The 22888-nt window shown below is 43.0% G+C and overlaps 2 protein-coding genes and 1 long non-coding RNA gene across 48 annotated transcripts in view; 1 reads left to right on the forward strand and 2 right to left on the reverse strand.

The window, feature by feature from the left end:
* The window catches only part of LOC149127787 (centromere protein U-like), a 133193-nt gene that overhangs the window by 49104 nt on the left and 61201 nt on the right, over positions 1 to 22888 (reverse strand). The window contains exon 1 of one of the 13 annotated variants that reach the window (XM_089325573.1): positions 10775 to 10911. The exons of the other annotated variants lie outside the window; for them this stretch is intronic. The gene's annotated coding sequence lies outside the window, so the exon portion shown is untranslated. Of the gene's footprint in view, positions 1 to 10774; positions 10912 to 22888 lie in introns of those variants that run through there. 13 annotated transcript variants of the gene reach the window in all.
* The window catches only part of LOC127485527 (anoctamin-5), an 85647-nt gene continuing 73759 nt past the window's right edge, over positions 11001 to 22888 (forward strand). For 27 of the 34 annotated variants that reach the window (XR_016228956.1, XR_016228966.1, XR_016228958.1 and 24 more), the window contains exon 1: positions 11001 to 11427. Coding sequence is in view for 7 of the 34 variants with exons in the window: in XM_089325574.1 (XP_089181700.1) it covers positions 11001 to 11427 (427 nt within the window). In the remaining 27 variants the exon portion in view is untranslated. Of the gene's footprint in view, positions 11428 to 14415; positions 15786 to 22888 lie in introns of those variants that run through there. The other 7 variants (XM_089325582.1, XM_089325580.1, XM_089325584.1 and 4 more) reach the window with 4 other exon arrangements.
* LOC149127788 (uncharacterized) lies at positions 11757 to 14412 on the reverse strand. The gene is made up of 2 exons (XR_016228972.1): positions 12109 to 14412; positions 11757 to 11859 (listed from the first exon to the last, which is right to left on the reverse strand). It is a non-coding gene; the product is annotated as an uncharacterized LOC149127788 (long non-coding RNA).

A 22888-nucleotide genomic window follows, 5' to 3' on the forward strand; every position in this document is an offset into this window, starting at 1 on the left:
TCAGGCAATCCACAGGAATTATTTTCAGAATTGCTACATACCTACTACTGAGAGATGTACTCCTACCAAGCAGAGTAAAGTTCAGTTTATAGATCTCCTTGTCTTTAGAATAAAGATGTATGTCCAAGTACAATGCTTAAAAGTTCATTGGTTTAAAAATAATTTTAAAAAGTTGCTTGGTTAGTGCTTTTATCTCCTTATGTATCGTTATGTTACTTGAAAAGGTTTTTTGTGTGTGTGCTTGTGAACATAATATTTTTTTTGAATTTAACTACTGGAAAAACTTGATTTTTAGGTCTTTATGTACTGATACTTATTAATGCATTATAATTTAATTACAAATTAGAAAAACTTCCATTTAGAATCAGTATCATTAAAATGTCTATACTACCTAAAGCAATCTAGATATATTCGATGCAATCCCCATCAACAATACTAATGACATTTTTACAGAATTAGAAAAAACAACCCAAAATTCATATGGAATCACAAACAACCCAGAGTAACCAAGATGATCATGAGCAAGAAAAATCAAACTTGGAGTTATCAAAATACCTGACTTCAAAGCTTACTACCAAGCTCTAATAATTAAAATGGCATGGTACTAGCATAAAAACTGACATAGATCCATGGAACAGAACACAGAGCCCAGAAATTAATCCACATACATGCAGCCAACTGAATTTGGACAAAAGTGCTCAGACCATAAAATGGAGTAAGGATAATCTCTTCAACAAATGGTGCTGGGAAAACCAGGTGTTTGTACACATACACACATATGTATAGAAGAATGGAAGTAGATACTACCTGTCACCGTATACAAAAATTAACTCAACATGGATCAAAGACTTAAATTTAAGACCTAAGACTATGATGCTGCTGGAAGAAACTGTAGGGGAAACACTCCACGACATTGGTGTAGGGGATGACTTCTTGGACAAGACTCCCGATGAGCAGGTGACAAATGCAAAACGGAACAAATGGAGTTTTATCAAACTCACAAGCTTCTGTACAGCAAAGGAAATGATCAATACCATGAAGAAATATGCAACAGAATAGGAAAAATATTTGCAAGCTACCTATCCAACGAAGAATTACTATCCAGAATATATCAGTAACTTAAAAAACTCAATAAAAACCAACAAATCCAGGTAAGAAATGAACAAAGGACCTCAATAGACAGTTCTCAAAAGAAGAAATACAAATGGCCAACAAATATATGAGTAAATGCTCAACATCACTAGCCGTCAGGAAAATGCAAATCAAAACCACAATGAGATATCACTTCACCATCTCAGAATGGCTAAAATCCAAAAGACAGAGAGTAACAAATACTGAAAAGAATGTGGAGAAAGGGAAATATTTATACACTGTTCATGGGAATGGAATTAGTAAGCCATTATGAAAACAGTATGGGGATTTCTTAAAAAACTAGAAATTGACTTGCCATATGATCCAGCAATCCCACTACTGGATATATACTCAAAAGACATGAAAATGTTGTATCAAAGTGAAATCTATACCACCATGTTCATAGCAGCACTGTTTAAATAGCCCAAATTTTGGCCAGCGCCGCGGCTCAATAGGCTAATCCTCTGTCTGTGGCACCAGCACCCAGGGATCTAGTCCCGGTTGGGGCGAAGGATTCTGTCCCGGTTGCCCCTCTTCCAGGCCAGCTCTCTGCTGTGGCCAGGGAGTGCAGTGGAGGATGGCCCAAGTGCTTGATCCCTGCACCTGCATGGGAGACCAGGAGGAAGCACCTGGCTCCTGGCTTCAGATCGGTGCAGCACGCCAGCCACAGCAGCCATTTTTGGGGTGAACCAACGGAAAAGGATGACCTTTCTCTCTGTCTCTCTGTCTCTGTCTAACTCTGCCTATCAAAAAAAAAATAGCCCAAATTTAGAGTAAACCAAGATGTCCACAATCAGATAAAAAAAATAAAGATATGGGGCCAACACTGTGGCTCAGGTGGTTAATGCCCTGGCCTGAAGCGCCGGCATCCCATATGGGCACTGGTTTGAGTCCCGGCTGCTCCACTTCCAATCCAGCTTTCTGCTATGGCCTGGAAAACAGTAGAAGATTGCCCAAGTCCTTGAGCCCCTGCCCCGGCATGGGAGACCTGAAAGAAGCTCCTGGTTCCTGGCTTTAGATTGGTGCACTTCTAGCTGTTGCAGCCAATTGGGGAGTCAACCATCGGATGGAAGACCTCTTTCTCTCTCTCTCACTGCCTCTCCTCTCTCTGTGTAACTCTGTCTTTCAAATAAATACATAAGTCTTAAAAAAAAAAAATGAAAGAAAGAAAGAAAAAGAAAGGCCAGCTGGCACCCCGGGTTCTAGTCCCAGTTGGGGCGAAGGATTCTGTCCCAGTTGCCACTCTCCAGCCCAGCTCTCTGCTGTGGCCCGGGAGTGCAGTGGAGGATGGCCCAAGTGCTTGGGCTCTGCATCCACATGGGAGACCAGGAGGAAGCACCTGGCTCCTGGCTTCGGATCGGCGCAGCGGCCATTTGGTGGGTGAACCAACAGAAGGAAGATCTTTCTCTCTGTCTCTCTGTTTAACTCTGCCTGTCAAAAAAAAAAAAAAAGAATGCCATACTATTATAGTTTAATGATATGTGATTACTTTTAAATTTACTATATAAGGGTGATATATTCATGTTTCCATTAAAATTTGTATTTATAGCTGTTGGCTAAATTCCCACTAAACTATGGTTGTTTTCCTTTTTACTTGTTAAATTTCTTATCTAGTGAAACCTTTTTGCTGTAATATAATTTTAACATGTGCTATATCAAAAACTATAAAAAGATAGAAAGAAGGAAAGGAAAGAAAGAAAAAAGGAAAGAGAGAGAGAAAAGAAAGGGAGAGAGAGGGGAAATGGAAGAGATGGTGGGAGGGAAACAAGGGGAGGGAGGGAGGAAAGGAAAATGGGAATACCATTATATTCTTAGAATTGTAGCTACGAACTCTATTGAATCTGTTAAAAACTAAAACCTCCATTTATTTAGTTTCATAATGTTTACTTTTTTTCTAGAAAGAAGAGTACCAGGTAGCCCTAAGTGGAAAATAAATATCCATGAGTTTACACGATATAAATGATTGCATAAATGAACTGAGGATAAGAGGCAAATTTTCCATGTAAAAAAAGTCCAAATAATTTATGTAGTTACTTTGTCTTTGATGAGTTGCAGCATAAACCTCCAATTCCTTAAGTGTGCACTACGTCTTGTGTCTTCCTTCCAAAAATACAGAATGAAGAGGAGGTTAAAAGAGTGTACAGTTAAGAAATCTACAAAATACTACCTTAGCTCAGTGATCAAAGTCAACAGCAATGGTAATTTCTCCTGTCGAGGGTAATGACTCTAAATAAACCGCCCTAGTCTGCTTAAATAAATCACCCTAATCTAACCATGACAGAGCCATCAATCATACCTCGATTGAATGACACTGCACAAAATACATGAAAAGTATTCCTCACAATGGCGGAAGTCATTAAAAACTAGAGAAAGTCTGAGGAACTGTCACAGTGTACAAAACAATTGCAGGTAATATGGTATCCTGGATGGGATATTAGAACACAATAAGATATTGGGTGAAAAGTAAGGAATTCCAAATAAGTATAAACTTTACTTAAGGATAACATACCAATTTTGGTTCATTCATTGTTTAATTAGTTTAAGATATGTTAATAAGAGGGGAAACTGGCTGTGGGATATCAGAGGAACTCTCCTTGCTATCCCTGACATTTTCATTAATAAAGCTGAAACTGTTATAAAGCAAAAATTTTATTTTAGAATTCAATGTAAAGTAATTCGAAGATGTAAGACATATGATGAGAAAAACTTGGATCATATGTTCCACCTCTTTTACATAAATACCTATTTTTTAAATGTTTTAGCAACTTCTTATGCTTTTCTCTCTCTATTTCTCCCTCTTTTCCCTCCCTTTTCCTTTTTTTTTAAACTTTTATTTAATGAATATAAATTTCCAAAGTACAGCTTATGGATTACAATGGCTTGCCCCCCATAACGTCCTTCCCACCCGCAACCCTCCCCTTTCCCACTCCCTCTCCCCTTCCATTCACATCAAGATTCATTTTCGTTTATCTTTATATACAGAAGATAAGTTTAGCATACATTAAGTAAAGATTTCAACAGTTTGCTCCCACACAGAAACATAAAGTGAAAAATACTGTTTGAGTACTAGTTATAGCATTAAATCTCAATGTACAGCACACTAAGGACAGAGATCCTACATGAGGAGTAAGTGCACCGTGACTCCTGTTGTTGACTTAACAAATTGACACTCTTGTTTATGGCCTCAGTAATCACCCTAGGCTCTTGTCATGAGCTGCCAAGGCTATGGAAGCCCCCTGAGTTCACTGACTATGATAATTTTTGACAAAACCATGGTCAAAGTGGAAGTTCTCTCCTCCCTTCAGAGAAAGGTACATCCTTCTTTGATGACCTGTTCTTTCCACTGGGATCTCACTCGCGGAGATCTTTCATTTAGTTTTTTTTTTCTTTTTTTTTTCCCCCAGAGTGTCTTGGCTTTCCATGCCTGAAATACTCTCATGGGCTTTTCAGCCAGATCCGTATGCCTTAAGGGCGGAAGCCAGACAGCTACTTTTTTTTTTTTTTTGACAGGCAGAGTGGACAGTGAGAGAGAGAGAGACAGAGAGAAAGGTCTTCCTTTGCCATTGGTTCACCCTCCAATGGCCGCCGGGGCCAGCGCGCTGCCGTCGGCACACCGCGCTGATCCAATGGCAGGAGCCAGGTACTTATCCTGGTCTCCCATGGGGTGCAGGGCCCAAGGACTTGGGCCATCCTCCACTGTACTCCCTGGCCACAGCAGAGAGCTGGCCTGGAAGAGAGGCAACCAGGACAGAATCCGGTGCCCCAACCGGGACTAGAACCCGGTGTGCTGGCACCACAAGGTGGAGGATTAGCCTAGTGAGCCACAGCGCTGGCCAAGACAGCTACATCTTATAAACTTCTCATCAACTAAAATCCTACCAAGACTTGCAGAAGTGAAATAGGCACTGGAAATAGTAACAAATCATACCAAAGTTGGAGTACCAGTTTGAACTCTGATGATTCATCAGCTCAGTAGGATTGACCTTGGGAGAGGAGCTGTCTCTGAAAACCTTACACTTGCTCTATATCACAATCCTTTACTTTTTTTCTACTTTTGCCTATGCAATTAGTCTGTTACCCATGTCACTGTATGTACATAATATTCACCCCTCTTGACAAGAGCTCTCTGTATCTAAATTGTTATACATGGATCTTCTGCTTTTCCTTGGTCTTTTGCTTCTCTGATTGTCATTACTAAGAGATGCTGAGACAGTGGAAGAGATGGAGAGAGTAGATGCAATGTAGTTGTGTTTACTGCCCACAACCTCCTTGGACTGTGTGAGAGATGCTGGAGAAGGGAGTCATTAGAACCACAGCATGCGGGCCAGCACTGTGGTATATATGGTAAAGCCACCACCTGTGGTGCCAACATATCATATGGGTGTGTAGACCTAACTGTTCAAATTCCCATCCAGCTCTCTGCTATGGCCTGGGAAAGCAGTGGAAGATGATCCATGATCCAAGTGCTTGGGCCCCAGCACCCATGTGGGAGACTGGTAAGAAGCTCTTGGCTCCTGCATTGCAGCCATTTTGGGAGTGAACCAGAGGATGAAAGACTTTTCTTTCTTGGCGATGGCACAGTGGTGTAGCAAGCAAAGCTGCCACCTGCAGTATCAGCATCCCTTATGGGCACCGGTTTGAGTCCCAGCTGTTCCACTTCCATTCCAGCTCTCTGCTATGGCCTGGGGAAGCAGTAGAAGGTGGCTCAAGTCTTTGAGCCCTTGCACTCCCGTGGGAGACCTGGAAGAAGCTGCTGGCTCCTGGCTTCTAGGTTTGGAGACTGAACATCAAGACTGGGTTGCTCCATTAGCTTAACTTCTAGTGAGGGCTTCATTGTAATGGCATCATGGTGAGAACATGGATGAGCGGGATCAAAGCCAGAGAATGAAGAGTAGGTCAAGCTCTCTTATAACTCCCTCTTAAGGGGGCTGAGATAACTACATGAATCCCTTCTGAAGGAAACACCCCAGTGATCTAATCACCTTCCACTAGGCCCCATCTTGAAAGGTTCCACCACCTCCGCATCACCACACTGAGGACCAAGCCTCTAGGAGAACAAACCATATTCAAACCACAGAATTTTCTTTTACTCAATAATAAGTCACTGAGATTCTGACTGTTATTTGTCAGAGAAGTAAATATTCCATGATTAAGGTCATGACTAATCTGTGTATGTCTTTTTCTTTTCTTCTTCTTCTTCTTCTTTTTTTTTTTTTTTGTTGTGCTTGCTTACAAATACCTAGCATAAGGGAGAAAGGGAACTAAAAAAAGATGTGATTAACAAGCTCCTCCTTAAAATATCAGATTACAAACCACATCTGGCTCAGTTATAAACAGGGGAGTCAAAGGTGGTCTGGATGCTTTATATCTTTGGTGAAAACCATGTAGTCCCTGAGTGGAACTCCCAAAAGAAGATGTAATTAGAAGGATTAAACCAGAGATATAACCATGGAGGCAATAATTTCACTCTTTGTACTACAGGTTGAAATTACATAGAAATTAGGCACTTTGAAAATAGACTATATTCTTAAACATATTTTATAAAAGGTCTGACAAATTTTTGTGGACTTACATTTTATACTTGCACTAACTTAAAGCTATGTTGTTTCAATTAGGTTGGTTTTCTATTTAACCCAAGTTTCAAGGACTTTCATGGAATTTTAGAAAAGTTTTATGGTTTAAGGAAATATGAATTGTCCAACTGCATATTTGAACCCAAGCATTGAATTATCTTGCAATTGCAGCCTATCATTACTTAGAAGCTTTTATTTCATTGTTACAGCACTGAAAGTCACCTGAATATAGCTTCATGGAGAATGTTAACTAATGTGTGAGTCCATTTGGTCTTAAAAGCTACTTCCATTGCTCAGTCAAAATTTGTGTTGATTTTTAAAAAATCTTTATTTATTTGAAAGGCAATGCTACCTAGACAGGGTTAGAGAGAGAGACAGAGAGAGAGACAGAGAGAGAGAGGGAGATATCTTGCATCTGCTGATTCACTCCCCAAATGCCTGCAATGGCCAGGGCAGGACCAGGCTAAAGCCAAGAGACAGGAGCTTCATCTGGATTTCCCACATTGGTAGAAGGGCCCCAAGGATTTGGGCCATCTTCCACTGATTTTCCAGGTGCATTAGCAGGGAGTTGGATGGGAAGTGGAACAGTCAGGACTTGAACTGGTGCTCTTATGGGATGCTAGAATTGCAGGAGTTGGCTTAGCCCACTCTGCCACAATGCCAGTCCCTGTATAGACATATTTATTCATCAGGTAGTTGCTTTTAAAGTTCAGAAATCTTTGGGTCTGCCCCATAAATTACTAGAAGTATTATAGCCTAATAAAAATAAATCCTTTCATAAAAATTACAGGAATTAATATACACTTAACAATAAAGAGCTCCATTTTCTCTAAAACTCTACCACTTTAACTATAGAAAGCTTCAACAAAAAATAAATACAATGAAAACAGCATCCTGTGGTTTAATATTTGGACAAATAAAAACATGTCACTACATTTAATCCACCAAAAACTCGAGGTAGGAATTATATCCTCTATTATATATATAAGGAAACCGAGACTGAGAGAAGTTCATAGACTCAGAAAATATCACACAGTTAAAATGTGAGAGAGCTATGGTATGAACTATGGTCTATCAGGGTCAGAACTGTGTTGCAGAGGGTTAAGCTGCTGTCTATAGTGCTGGCATCTCATATGGGCTGCTCTACTTCTGATCCAGCTCCCTGCAAATGTGCTTGGGAGGGCAGGGGAGGATGGCCCAAAGGTTTGGGCCCCTGCACCCAAGTAGGAGACCCGGAAGAAGTGCCTGGCTCCTGGCTTTGGATTGGCCCAGCTCTGGCTGTTGCTGCCACTTGGCAGCAGATGGAGGACCTCTCTCTCTCTCTGCCTCTGCTTTTGCCTCTCTGTAACTCTGCCTTTCAAATAAATAAATTTAAATTGCATTTAAAAGATATATTTGAGAGTTACAGAGAGAGACAGACAGACAGAGAGAGATCTTCCATCTGCTGATTCCTTCCACAAATGGCTTCAATGGCCATGGCTAAGGCAGGCCGAAGCTTGGGGCCTGGAACTCCCTCTGAGTCTTCCACATGGATGACAGGGACCCAATTTCTCAGACCATCTTATGATGCTTTCTCAGGCACATTAACTGGGAGTTAGATTGGAAGTGGAGCAGCCAGAATTCGAATTAGTGTTCATATGGGATACCAGGGTTGCAGGTGATGCCTTAACTCACTGTGCCATGATGCTGGTCCCCAATGCACATGCTTATTTGAATTTTACAACAACTTGAGGAGATGGCTGGAACAAGTCAGATATGTAATATTCACAGAGAAGGGATCTGGGGTCAAAGAAGCCAAGTTACCTATCTATGGTTATTGTGCTGCCTACCTTATTAGGCAACAGACACAAGAATAGAATGCAGGTTTTCTGACTCCTAGTACAAAGCCCATACATTAGCATATACTGTTTCAGAACGTGGGCTACAGTGATGTTGAAAATATCTGGGATAAGTGACAAGTTTACAGGTAAAACAGATGAATGAAAATGACAAGTAGTCACAAAGAAAGAATCTTATCCTAGTGGTTAAAGTTTTGATGATATGTAGAGAAACTGAGAAAGGAAACTGATCCAGACCACAGACAGGAGGTGCCATATTTTTTAAATTCCAGGAGAGAAAGTATTAACTAGAAAGATGCCTTTTCTGGCTTCCAGAATTTAGCTCATAAACTAAAGCTCTTCACAGTGAGTTAAGTATACTGATTATATCAGGCTGCTATAATTAAAAAAAAAACACATGCAGATGTTGTTCAGTGCATATATTTCACTACCATACAGCTCAGACTTTTCCCCACATGTTATATTGTGACAGCCCTAAATGGTCTTTCCTATAACAAATTCATATCTTTACATAGAGAGTCAGCAAGCAAGTATTTGAAGCTGCAGTCCACAGTTTATTTTCTAAAATATTGCCATTTTTATCTTTATGACTGTGTGTAATCACTGAAGTATTTTTGCATGCTATGCTTAGTATAAGACACAAAGATAAGTCTTTGTCTTTGACAAAAGGTAAGTCAAAAAAGTGCTATCAGGGGCCTGCATCATGGCACAGCGGCTTAACATCCTGGCCTGAAGTGCTGGCATCCCACATGGGCACCGGTTCTAGTCCTGGCTGCTCCACTTCTGATCCAGCTCTCTGTTGTGGCCTGGGAAAGCAGTAGAAGACGGCCCAAGTCCTAGGGCCCCTGCACCCACGTGGGAGACCCAGAAGAAGCTCCTGGCTCTGGATCGGCACAGTTCCGGCCATTGCAGCCATCTGTGGCGTGAACCAGCAGATGGAAGACCTCTCTCTCTGTCTCTACCTCTTTCTGTAACTCTGTCTTTCAAATAAATAAAACAAATCTTTAAAAAAGAAAGTCCTATCAGGTGCTTGTAATAATTCAAATGAAGGCTAAATAGTTTGGAAGGCTAAAAATAAAAAATGACTTTGGGGCCCCAAAATAGTATTTGACTCTGTTCAATTTAATGAAACGACAGGATTTCGTTATTCAGAACACAATTCTGGATATGTATGGTTGACGATTCTGTGCAAAGAGGCAGGGAGTAACAATGAAGGAAATGGACAGATCCTAAAATTATGAACGGAACGCAGCATGAACTACTTCATGATACAAACACAGAAAATATTCCTCAAGAAGCAAAAAGTGGTGGAAAAGATACAGACTTCTATCCAAAGAACACAACTGGTTTTCCACTTTGTTAAAGTGTAGAAGAAGCAGATAAAATATAAGCCCCTCAGCGTCAAAATATTCCATTGAATTTTGAACAAAATCAACACGTAATGTCTTCCTTTTAAGGTAGCTAGGTAGACATTTGCTTTTGTGTGTAAGAAGGGTTGAAAAAAATGAGAATTTTTTTAAAAAAATAATTTTTGTTTGATGGATTGAGGAACCAGCCTTGAATCCACTTATAGTAATTATATGGACTCTATTGTGCATTAACTTAAATATAGTTACACCTGTAAAAAACAATTCCAAACTACATCGAGTAAGAAACTGCTTATAGTCTCCAACCTCTTGGCCAGAATTGATATATTCCTGATATTTAAGTTAGAGATATCACGGTATAGAAACAAAAAAAGTGATTTCCAGTTCCTCAGTTAACCATGACCATACAGAAGACACTTCTCCCTAAACCTGTCTCCTCATCTATAAAAGCTGATTCAGTATACCAAGTAAATAGAATAGAAAAGAAACAAGTAGGAGCAGGGCGATGAGGAAAGGTGATGGTCTCTGGGCACCTCACTTCAGCCACTCCCTGCTCAGCACTCTCAAGGCTGTGGGCTCAGACCGCTACCTCACCTACTTCAGGAGTCGGACCGCGCACCCTGTCCAGGTTGGAGTTGTGGAGACCCAAAGCAGCACGGGCTCCTTTAGGAGCGGAGGAAAGCATTAACACTCCATATGCCAAGCCTTTGTAGCGTGCTCCTCACACCATCCTCCAGGAGGTGAGTGCTGCTGTCACTGGACGACCTGGAAACTGCAGCTGATGGGAACTTGCCCAACACGCTCCAACTTTAAAGCTGGCAGAGGCTGACTTGGAAATCGGGGCACAGGTGTGACCTTTCCTCACCTGTAGAAGAGAGCTTGTCCTTTGTCAAGGAAGCCGGTAGCGCCCAGGGGCCCGAGGGCGGGGAGGGGTTGTCGGAACCTCGGAGACCCCGGCGGCCACGAGCCCGCCTCAAAGGGGGAGGGGGCGCTTTAAGGGCGGGGAACTTTTTCCTCCCCCGACAAAAAGTAACTCCCGAAGCGGGAGGGGTTCTCTCCGAGGGGCACTCGCGGTGAGCTGGAGCCTAGCGATGGGAAAGGACCCAGCCAGCCGGGTTTCTGAGGAGGAGGAAGAGGAGGGTTCAGAGGGTAGGGGGGCGGAAGCCCCAGTGAACACCGAGTCCTGGCCCAGGGTCGACCTGGAGGAATGGGAGTGGCGGAGCCTGTTGAGAACTGAGGTGGCCGGTCAGGGGAGCCGGAGGCGGTGGGTCCCGCGGGGGCCGCCCCGGAGGAGCGACGGGAGGCGGGCCTCGGGGTGGCTCCGGAGGCGGCGGACCGGAGTCGGCGAGCTCCGACGGCCCCAGCGGAGAGGAGGCGGCGGGCGTAGAGCCCGGGTCGCCGAGGGGCGGGGAGACGGCGGTCCGCGAGGGTGGGGCGCCGGCGGCCCAGGAGGACTGGAGGCGGGCAGAGGGGCGGAGAGAGAGGGAAGGAGCGCTCGGGAAAGGCCCGCAACGGGAGGTCAGTAGTGGAAAGAGCCCGGGCCGGCGCAGCCAGGGGGAGAAGCAGGGCAAGCTCCGGGACGGGTACTGGGAGGCCTACTGGGAAAGGGGCAGGGAGCGCTACCGGCAGAAGAAATCGAAGCGCAGGCCCAAGGGCGCGGGGCAGGTGCAGGGGGGCAAGGTCGAGTGGAAGTACCAGCTGGAGACGAAGTCCAACTGGCTGCAGAGCACGGGATTCGTGGAGTCTGTGGAGGAGGACAAGTCCTCGCCCTGCAGGGAGAGTCCCGACATCTTCAAGGTCCGGGTGTCAGACGCGCAGTTCCGGCAGCCGGCAATCAGATTCAGTACCTGCGCCACGCCTTCTCGTCGCCTGTCGCAGCGGCCGGTTGGGAGCTGCCTCTCCGGCCTCAGCGTCATGAACGAGCTAGCGAAGATGGGTGACCCGAACCTCCTGGGGATGGTGCAGGAGGAAGGTAAGGAGCCCGCCGGCGGGAGGGCGGGGCTGCGCGCGTGGACTCCGCCGTCCCCAGCGCTGAGCCCCGGGGGACGTTGGTGGACCTGCGGCCAGCGCCGGGGACGTTCGCGGCGTGGCGTCCCCGCGCGAGACGGGGAACCGCAGCGTAGACCGCCTCTGACTTGAATGTGCCTGGGATGGGTTTAGCTCCCACGATTTGCTTTGCCGCTCCCACGCGCCTAGTACCTGCGTTCTGTGACTCCCTCGAGTCGGGGACACCCTCCTTGCTCCCTTGTGTGCTGCAGGACAGCTGAGTACTTAGGAGAGGCCAGGCTAGCGCGCTGGGCACGTGTGCTGTGGTGCTCGGCCCCTGAACCACCCCAAAGCAGAAAGGGTCTCCCAAAGGGAGCCGCGCGGTAAAGATCAGGACCGCGATCCCACGTGCCACGGAACTGGCCCTCACTCCTTTAGCCTCTCTGCGGATTACTGATAGTGCTTTCAGATGCTTGTTAATCATGCGAGGGCTGACTTTAAGATCTATCAGTTTAAGATGCTCATGCACTTGGAAACGGTGCTGCTTTTACAGGTCAGCTTTAACTGGACCTGTAGTGGCGTTGAAAGACATTTGTCTGTTGCTTGCTGAAGACTTTGCTCAGATCTGTGTTCTGTGGTATCTCGTTTCGTAGACACATTTTCCTAAAAATGCACATTTTTCAGTGGCCTTCTGTTGGAACTCAGTTGTTTCAATGACTGTTTTCATGTCTTTAGTTTTAGTTTGAAGTCCAGAAACGATTTGTTAAAGGGATAAACAGTCTGAGCATGCTCTTACTATTCAGTCTTCAGTGGCACCAAGAAATAGTTGTGTTATTGCATACTTTTCCTCTTTTTAAGCAGCTTCACTGAGACAAAATCTTCACATCATAAAATCCACATTTAAATTGTAGCTTCCTGTTTCAGTATATTTGCAGTTTTGCAACCATCACCATAAAGTAATTTTAGAAAATTTTGTCACCCCAAATAGAAGACTCTTAAGGCAGCCACTCCCCATCCTTCCCACCCTTAGCTCCAGGCACTCCCTAATCTATTACTGTTTCTGTAGATTTGCCTATTCTAGACACTTCAAGTAAATTGAATCATGCAACATGTGGTTTGTAGTAACTGCTTTTTTCTCTTAGCCTGTAGATTTTTGAAGTTCATTCATTGGAGTTTGTAATAGTGTCTTTCAATTGCCAAGTAACTTTCCCACTGTAGAGATATACCACAGCTTATCCATTCATCAGTTGCTGGACATTTAGGTTATTTCCACATTTTAGATAACTATGAGTAATGCTGCTGTGAACATTCATATCAAATTCTTGTGTCAACATATGTTTTCTTTTTTAAGATCGATTTATTTATTTGAAAGTCAGAGTTACATACATAGAGAGAGACAGAGAGGCAGAGAGAGGGAGGCCTTCCATCTGCTGGTTAGTTGACCTCAATGTCCAGAGCTGCACTGATCCAAAGTCAGGAGCCAGGAGTTTCCTCCAGGTCTCCCACGTGGGTGCAGGGGCCCAAGGACTTGGACCATCTGCTTTCCCAGGCCAACACAGAGAGCTGGATCAGAAATGGAGCAGGCAGGTCCTAGAACCAGTGCCCATATGGGATGCTGGCACTGCAGGCTGTGGCTTTATCTGCTGCACCACAGCGCCATCCCCATCAACATATGTTTTCATTTTTCTTAGGTTATACTTAAGAACGAAATTGGTAGATTGTGTGGTAGCCCTGTATTGCACATTTTGTGAAAGTGCCAACCTACTTTCCAAGTGTCGGTATTTACATTTCCACCAATAATGGAAAAGAGTTCCCATCTCTCTACATCCTCACTAACAGTTGTTTTGTCTGCCTTTTTTTTTTAGTATAGCCATCCTAGTAGTTGTGAAAGCGTGTCTCTAAGTGACTTTGGTTTGCATTTCCTTGGTGACTAATATGTCAAATATTTTCGTGTATTATTGGGTGTTTATTTATCCACTTTGGAGAAATGTCTATTCAAGTGCTCTGTTTTAATTTTTCTACAATTGATTTATAATAACTCTCTCTGTTCCATATTCTGATCCACTATAGACATATAGTTTGCAGATATTTTCACCTTTTCTGTGGGTTTTCTTCCCTTGTTCTTCATGGCATGACTCTATGCACATTCCCCCTTTTGAAATAAAAAAAAAATTTGAAGAGAGAAGGAAATAACTTTGACTAATGCCTGCTGAATGATGTAGTAAATGTGCATTAATGCCTTTGTATTCACCAGATATGCATTCCAAGCTGTCTAGTGGATTCCTGAAGCCACGGATAATACCGAACCTCATATACACTATGTTTTTTCCTATACATTCATACCCATGCTACAGATTAATTTATAAATTAGACAATCAGGGGACAGCATTGTGGCATAGCAGCTAAGCTGCCACCTGCAATGTTGGCATCTCAAATTGGAGTGCTCCTCCTCCTTCTCCTTCTCCTCCTCCTCCCCCTCCTCCTCCCCCTCCTCCTTCCCCTCCTCCTCCTCCTCCCTCTTCTTCTTTTCCTGATGACTTTTTTTTTGTAATTTCAATAACCTGAAAATCTAAATTTGTATATTTAAAGCACTCAGTAATTCCTTATAATCACTTCTGAGGTAAAACTATGAAAGATAGAGATACATATTTTTCATTGAAGGAAGAGTAGAAATGAAGATGTATACTAAATAATGTTCTCTGCATGGATTTCAAGTGTTTTTCTGCACCAAAATAAACATATTTTAATTCATGCTTTCATGAACTTTGGAGTACCCTCTTGTGTTACCAAAGTCACATTTGAAGATTAAATGACAGAGTTAAACAGTTGATTCACTTGTAATAAGATTTCTTTTCATAGATATCTTAACTTGTAGACAAATTAATGAACGGTTTCTAGGTTTTATTACATTGTTTTTAAGTCTGTTTTCTTCACAATGGAACACATAAGCAATACATGACCTCAATTGTTTATTTTCTTTCTTTTTTTTTTTTGACAGGCAGAGTGGACAGTGAGAGAGACAATTGTTTATTATTCTCTACTAATTTTAAAATTGAAATTTTAAGGGTTAAATGTAATAGAACACTTAAAAGGCTACAAAAACAAACATTACTAGTAAAATAGTTTTGCTGAAATTGAACTATTGACTGGTTAACATTTAAGGAAATTCATATTTGAAATATTCATTCTTTAGCTGATTTATGATACAGTCACCATTGGAAAAGAAAGTCTAGGAGTTTAGCTTTGGAAAAGGCAGTTTAAATATTGAATGTTTAAGTTGCCTACATCTTAACAATTACATTAAGCACTGTGTTTGACGAAAAATCACCTGCTTTTTAGAAATGTGGATCTTTATTTTCATATAAAATCACAGGCCATGTAATGACAGAGACCTGAGAAACACATTGCTAGGTGTTTTTGTCGTGCTAACATAAGAGTGTCCTTAAAAAAACAAGTGGTATAGCCTTCTACACACCTAGACTACATTATGATCTTAGGGGACCACAATTATATATGTGGTCTCTCATCGACTGAAATATCAATATATGTCATGTGACTGTACTTAAATTTAATTTTATGCTGCTGGTAGAAGTTGTAAGCTGAGAAGACCATCTGGTAAATACAAGGGCTATTTTTGGGTTCTGGGTTTGCTTGAGTGTGTATTCTTAGTAATGTGCTCTCTGAGTTGTTCGGTTGGCTTTTGTTTTAGCAAATATTTGATGATTCTCACAGTGGATTGGTATGAAACCCTTCATATCTCTGGTTTCCAGCTTACAGGCAGAATGTAGTTATTTCCATTCATGTTAAAGGAAGCTGGAGGAATCATAAGACGTTGATTTAGAGTTGTTGGCTTCAAATCCTGCCTCTTCAGAGGTTTTGACAGAGGTTTGGTAATTATATACAATTATTGCATTTTTATACTCTGAATGAGTGTGAAAGTGTACCTCAGTCTATGGAATGTGACACCAATTGCTTACGTGTGTGGCTGTGTCTGTAAGAGTGAGCTAATGAACCATATGCATGTGTGAGAGTGAGCGTAGTGTGTAAGGAAATAAATCTGTTCTCCTGAATCTTTCTGCTTTTCAGAAAAGGATACAATTTACAAAGTTTGCTATTGGTGGCTCTCCAGGTTTGTGGTAGACAGAGGTGTAACTGGGCCAGGTGCCCAGAGAGGGCTATAGTCAAAGTGGTTTGGGAGCTGGTACCAGGGTAAACCAGAAGGATGAGGTTTCAGGCAAGGTCTGAAAGGAGGATATCTAAACTGATATATAAAAAATAAGCAAGGGTTAGTATGGGAAGAAAGCACTTGTTCGTGGTAGGGAAAGGATTCAGTAAAGTTAAAGTGTAAGAGGAGAAACAGTGATGAAAATAATTGGAAGGATATATGTTGTCTGCTTTCCACATTCTTTTATTTATTTATTTATTTGACAGGTAGAGTTATAGACAGTGAGAGAGAGAAACAGAGAGAAAGGCCTTCCTTCCATTGGTTCACTCCCCAATGGCTGCTACGGCCAGTGCTGCGCCAGTCCGAAGCCAGGAGCCAGGTGCTTCTTCCTGGTCTCCCATGTGGGTGCAGGAGCCCAAGCACTTGGGCCATCCTACACTGCCCTCCCGGACCACAGCAGAGAGCTGGACTGGAAGAGGAGCAGCTGGGACTAGAACCCAGTGCTCATATGGGATGCCAGCACCACAGGCAGAGGATTAACCAAGTGAGCCATAGTGCTGGCCCCTCCACATTTTTAAGTAATCACATTGCATCAGATTCTGATAGCAATTTGAAAATATTTTTTCACTTAGTTTTATGTTAAGTGGAGCAAAGTTAGAGTCAATGCTTGCATTTTTTCTTCTTTCTCTTTGCAAAAATAAAATTGTAAAACACTCTATTGACCTAGTAGTAGTTGTTTGATGGTTGTGTGCTTGAACTCTATTTTGTTTAGTGTATTGTTCTTCCACATAAGAGTGATCTTTTTTGTCCTCAAAACAATAAAAGATCCATAAGTTAATGCTCAAGTGTTAACACCTTTAGTGACAAAGCATTCATTCTTTAGAATACTATTCTTTTACTGTTCTTTATAAGAGTGTGTTAAATTGGTTTCCTTTTCATTCATCAATCCAATGAGAGAGAACCAGGACACTGTGGAGTTTTGAGTGGCACATCCAGGAAGTATTAATGGAGAAAATGCTTTCATGAAAGCTATATGTGATGTCTTATGCTTTTTTATTTTTTGTTTGTTTGAAAGGCATAGTTAGAGAGAGAGACAGACAGATCCATCATGCATCACTGTTTCACTCCCCAAATGGCTGCAACAGCCAGAGCTGGCCTGGACCTAGCTGAAGAGAGGAGCCAGGAGCTTCTTCCTGGTTTCCGATGTAGGTACAGGAGCCAAAGGACTTGGGCCATCCTCTGCTGCCCTCCCAGGTGCATTAGTAGGGAGCTGGATCAGAAGTGGAGCGGCTGGGACTCAAACCGGCGCTCATATGAGATTCCATAGCACCAGCCTCAAAGGAACGCGTTATCTTATTTGATACTCATGCAAACCTTTGTGAGATGGACATTATACCATTTATATGATAATCAAGCTTTGAATTGTCCTCATATTCTTGGCCACAGTAAGCTAGGGAATGTTTCATTTTGTTTTGTTTGGGCATAATCCTGAACCATGTATTATAAGGGTCTTGTTAATACAGGAGATAGGATATTTGTGGGCAGCTGGAAGCCTCTGCTGTCTTAATCACCCACCATTAAGGACCCTCACCATTTTATCAAATGCCATCTTCTTAAGTGAATCAAGCCTGTGAGTATTCAGTCTTTTTTGTTCCTCAGCTTCTACATCTGAAATTTGATGAGAATTTGTTGGAAACTTTTATCCAAATATTCTCAGTGCTTGTATGTATCCGTCACTGCACTGCCTCAGCTCCTGTCTAGTTCACTGTCATCTCTCTTGTAGTTCACTTCAGTAGTTTCCTAGTTTGTCTTCTTCCTCCATTCTTATTTCCTCTTAACCCATTCACTATTCAGCAGCTAATACTTTTGGTGAAGGGTAAATGTAATAGAGTTGAAAACCTGTTTTTCGGTTTGTTATTTCACTCAGCAAAAAATTTAGACTCATTTACAAGGCACTCAAGGCTGTCTACAAAGTATCTACTCACAACTTCTCTGGCATCTTCTCACTACCCCCAGATTATCTTCATTTCTTTGAACATCTCAAATTGTTGTGATTTGAGCCTTTATTTGTATTCACATGATTTGCTTCTTTCAACATTTAGGTCTTAGTGTAAATTTTCTTCTTGGGGCTGGCACTGTGGCGTAGCAGGAAAAACCACTGTCTGCAGTACTGGCATCCCATGTGGGTGCAGGTTTGAGTCCCGTCTGCTCTGCTTCTGATCCAGCTCTCTGTTATGGCCTGGGAAAGCAGTAGAGGATGGCCCAAGGGCCCTTGCACCCATGTGGGAGACCCAGAAGAAGCTCCAGGCTCCTGGTTTCGGATTGGCGCAGTTGAGGCCATTGCTGCCAATTGGGGAATGAAGCAGTGGATGGAAGACCTCTCTCTCTTTCTCTCTCTGTCTCTCTCTCTCTCTCTGCCTCTGTTCTCTCTCTGTGTAACTCTGACTTTCATATAAATAAATAAATCTTAAAAAAATTCTTTTTCAGAGAGATTCTCATCCGTAAACACATTCCTTTTTTTTTGTCTTTCTCTTTCTTCATCTCTTGAACTTTTTTTTAAAAAAAGATTTATTTATTTGAACGTCAGAGTTACAGAGAAGGAGAGGCAGAGGTAGAGAGGGAGAGACAGATTTTCCATCTGCAGATTCACTCCCCAAATGGCTGCAATGGCCAGGGGTGGGTCAGGCTGAAGCCTCCAGGAGCTTCCTCCAGGTCTCCCACATAGGAACAGGGGCCCAAGCACTTGGGCCATCTTCCTCTGCTTTCCCAGGCACATTAGCAGGGAGCTGGATCAGAAGTGGAGCATCCAGGATTTGAACCAGTGCCCATATGGGATGCCTGCACTTTAGGTGGTGGCTTTACCCATTATCCTAAAACGCCGGCTCCCATCACTTGCACCTTGAAGCTTTCTGAACAGTTTGTCTCTTTATAACATCATAATTTTTGGGGTGTCTCCTATATAGATTTGTCAATTTCTTGATATTAAAGAATCAACAAATGTAAGTCGTTATCATCACCATCAAATATATTGTTTTATTGATGACTGAATGTCCGACCTGTGAAAGGTCTGAAAATTTACTGTACTTGAAAGTTAACAAAGTTACTCATCGGTACTGGTAGAGACATGAGAAACCTGCATAAGAAACAAAGCACAGTTTACTACAGCATTAACTGTAGCCAGATTAGCAGCATTCTTGTACCTATGTGGCTATAGATGATCAATATTCAATGAGTGGCTGGCGCCGCGGCTCAATAGGCTAATCCTCTGCCTGCGGCGCCGGCACACCAGGTTCTAGTCCCAGTCGGGGTGGATTCTGTCCCAGTTGCCTCTCTTCTAGGCCAGCTCTCTGCTGTGGCCCGGGAGTGCAGTGGAGGATGGCCTAAGTGCTTGGGCCCTGCACCCCATGGGAGACCAGGAGGAGCACCTGGCTCCTGACTTCAGATCAGCGAGGTGCGCCAGCCAGTGGCCATTGGAGGGTGAACCAACAGCAAAAAGGAAGACCTTTCTCTCTGTCTCTCTCTCTCTCTCTCTCATTGTCCACTCTGCCTATCAAAAAAAAAAAAGTCTATAAAAATTTAAAAAAAATATTCAATGAGTAATGTAATGCCTGCACAGGCAACAGCTTGCAACAAAGAGAGAAACTCTGAGCTTTTAGTGAATTTGGTCAGTAATTTGCTTTAGAGGGAGCTACTACCCCCGTGTTTCTAGACTGTAAGCACATGAGCCCTTTGCTCAAGAACAGTCTACCTTCTCTGTCTTCAAAGGCTGCGCACTCTCCAAAATCCTTGAAAATTATAGTCTAGATATTCCAGTACAAGGATGTGCACAACTGTGAGAAACCCAAGAATTGTCTCCTAACAACATCTACCCGTAAATAATTAGCTGTAATTTACTTTGGTTTTGGACAGTTAATTTTAATATTGTATTCCTTGGAGATTTAACCTTGTTTTTTCATATAATTATTACTTATTCAGTCTTTTCGTGAAACATGTGACATGATTACACCACAATGTATTTATCCATTCTTCTACTGCTGCATTTTTGAGAGAATTTTGGTATTACAAATATTCCTAACAATGCTATTATGAATATTTTTATGCTTTTCTATAGTGTTCTGATACACATTATTTCTGTTGAGTTTTCACTAAGACAGCACTTTTGAACTTTGTGGTCTCAAAGAAGTTCAAAAGCTTTTATTTATTTTTATTGAAAATTAAAATAGGCACATTTAAAATTTATTAAAAGTAATAATTCCATGTTAGCATAAATAATTTCTAAGATAACAGTTATATTCTCAAAAATGAAACAAATATAATATTGACATTGTTCACTTCTTTGAAAATCTATAATCCCTGGCCTAATGGAAGGGTAGATTCTCATATCTTCCTTTATATTGTCTGTTGTGATATGTTGTTTTGGTCCAACTAGTTAAAGAAAATTGCCTACTTACAGATATATAATTGAAAAAGGAAGAATAATTTTAAAAGCTTTCAAATAATTACAGATATTCTTCTTTGATACAATTGCACCAAAACTCAAACTAATAATAGGTTCTTAAAAGACAGATGTAATGAGAAATTTGAAGCCATCTAAATAAACTTTTCATTTTCTGCTACATTAAAATCCACTGGTCTCTTACTTTAAGGACATTTTTCACCAGTGTATGATTTTGTAACATCATATGCTAATTACTTAGAAAATGTTAGTTCACTAAGTTAAATAGATCTGCCAAATGTTGACATATTTCATTATAAAATATCAAAAAGCCACATGACATCATTGCTGTCATCTGGAAAGTCTTGGGAAAATTTCATGGTGACAGATAAAGTTTTTTAAATTTAGAGCTTTCATTTAAAATTCAAATTTTATCACTGACAATAAACACTCTTTGCTATTTTCTATGAAGAATCATGCTGTTAATTTTTGAGAAAATAGCTCCCAAATAATGAAGATTGCATAATAAAATATGTCTACTGGTCATATTTTCTTTTTCTCTTTTTATAAATTTTGAATTTGTTTATTCATACTTTGAGTTAAAATTGTGTGACATGAACTCTGATATTTCACTTTACAACACAAAGCACTTTTTCTTTCCTTCCCTTCCTTCCTTCCTTGGCTTTGTGTCGCTCCCCGTCTTCGTGGAGGAACGACACAGGATCCTGCGCTGTTCTTTCGTCTGCTCGGCCCTCCCCGGGTTTGCTGCTGGTTCTTCCCGGGTTGGCTACTGTCCCTTCCACCTCCGTGGAAGGGCGGTTCCCCCTGGCCACATTCCCCACTTCCGCAGGGGAGCAGCACACCGCCGGCCGGCTCTCTCGGGGGCTACACAGGCGTTCCCCTTAGATGTTCCCCTTAGATGTTCCCGGTGCATGCCGTCTCCCTCCCCCTTTATAGTCCTCCTCCGCCAATCCTAACTCGGCTGCCCACATGCCGAGTACGCTGCTCTCCTCCAATCAGGAGCAAGTCCTACAGTTTATTGGCTGAACTGGAGGCAGCTGTGCAGAAGCTGTTTTCTTCTCTCCCAGCGCCATATTGTGGGAGAGCAGATGCATAGAATAAGTCCTAATTCCAGTAACTTAGTCCCGTCCGGATTGCTCCCCACAGATCCCCCTTTCTTTTTATTTTTGGCGTTGATACGCGCCTGTCTTCGGTGTCCCGCGGCACACACTCTGCTCTACTTGCTAGAGTTGCCACAGGTTCTTACAAGTCCTATCAATCAGGCAAACTGAATCCGGGTCCTCTCTTCGCCATGTTGTGAGGAGGTTTTTAGGCGCTGATGCGTGCCTGTGTTCGGTGACCTGCGGCTCACACTCTGGTCGAGCCGCCTGCTGGTGCTTACCGCCTTAATCAGGCAGACCGAATCCAAGCCTCCTAATTGCTGTATTGTGGGGAGGCCTTACTGATGTTAATTCGTGCCTGTCTTCGGTGACCTGCGGCGCATAAGCTGCTAGCCGCCCGCAGGTGCTCATCGCCTCACTTAATCAGGCAGACCGAATCCAAGCTCTCTCATTGCTGTGTTGTGGGGAGGCCTTATTGATGTTAATTCGTGCCGGTCTTCGGTGACCTGCGGCGCATAAGCTGCTAGCCGCCCGCAGGTGCTCATCGCCTCACTAATCGGGCAGACCGAATCCAAGCCTTCTAATTGCGGTATTGTGGGGAGGCCTTACTGATGTTAATTCGTGCCTGACTTCGGTGACCTGCGGCGCATAAGCTGCTAGCCGCCCGCAGGTGCTCACCGCCTCCCTAATCAGGCAGACCGAATCCAAGCTTTCTCATTGCCATGTTGAGGGGAGGCCTTTCTATTTCTCTATTTCTCTATCTCCGGGCATTCCTATTTCTCCCATTTTACTTCTATCTTCCAGCATTCCTATTTCTCTCATTTTACTTCTAAACTTCTGTTTCTCTTATCCCTGCGGCTTTCCGGTGCCCGCCCCGAGGCTGCTTCTCCGCGGCTTTCCGGCTCTGAGCCGCTTCAGCCCGCGGCTCTGCGCGGCTCAGCTTCGCGCGCACACTCTGCGGTGTCTCACTAGCCCCGCGTTCCCTATCTACTTGAGCCCCGCACGCTCTGTCTGCGCGCGGCAGCCTCCGCGAGTCACACAGCGTAGCTTGCGTCTCCGCCACTAGTATTCAATCCAAGTTCCCCGGGCTAGCCTGGCGAATTCAACCCAGCTCACGTCTCCGCCCCACGATTTGGCTTCCCGTCCTTTGCTCCCCGGGCTAATCAGACAGATCCCAATCTGGCTTACGTTTCTGCTTCTGGTTTCAACTTTTCGCCCCCTATTCCCGGGCTAACTTGAGAATCCCAAAGTGGCTTTCGTCTCCGCCTCGGC

The sequence above is a fragment of the Oryctolagus cuniculus genome, chromosome 2 (genome assembly GCF_051225735.1).
Source record: "Oryctolagus cuniculus isolate XC-2025 breed Fujian yellow rabbit chromosome 2, ASM5122573v1, whole genome shotgun sequence".
NCBI classification, from domain to species: Eukaryota; Metazoa; Chordata; class Mammalia; order Lagomorpha; family Leporidae; genus Oryctolagus; species Oryctolagus cuniculus.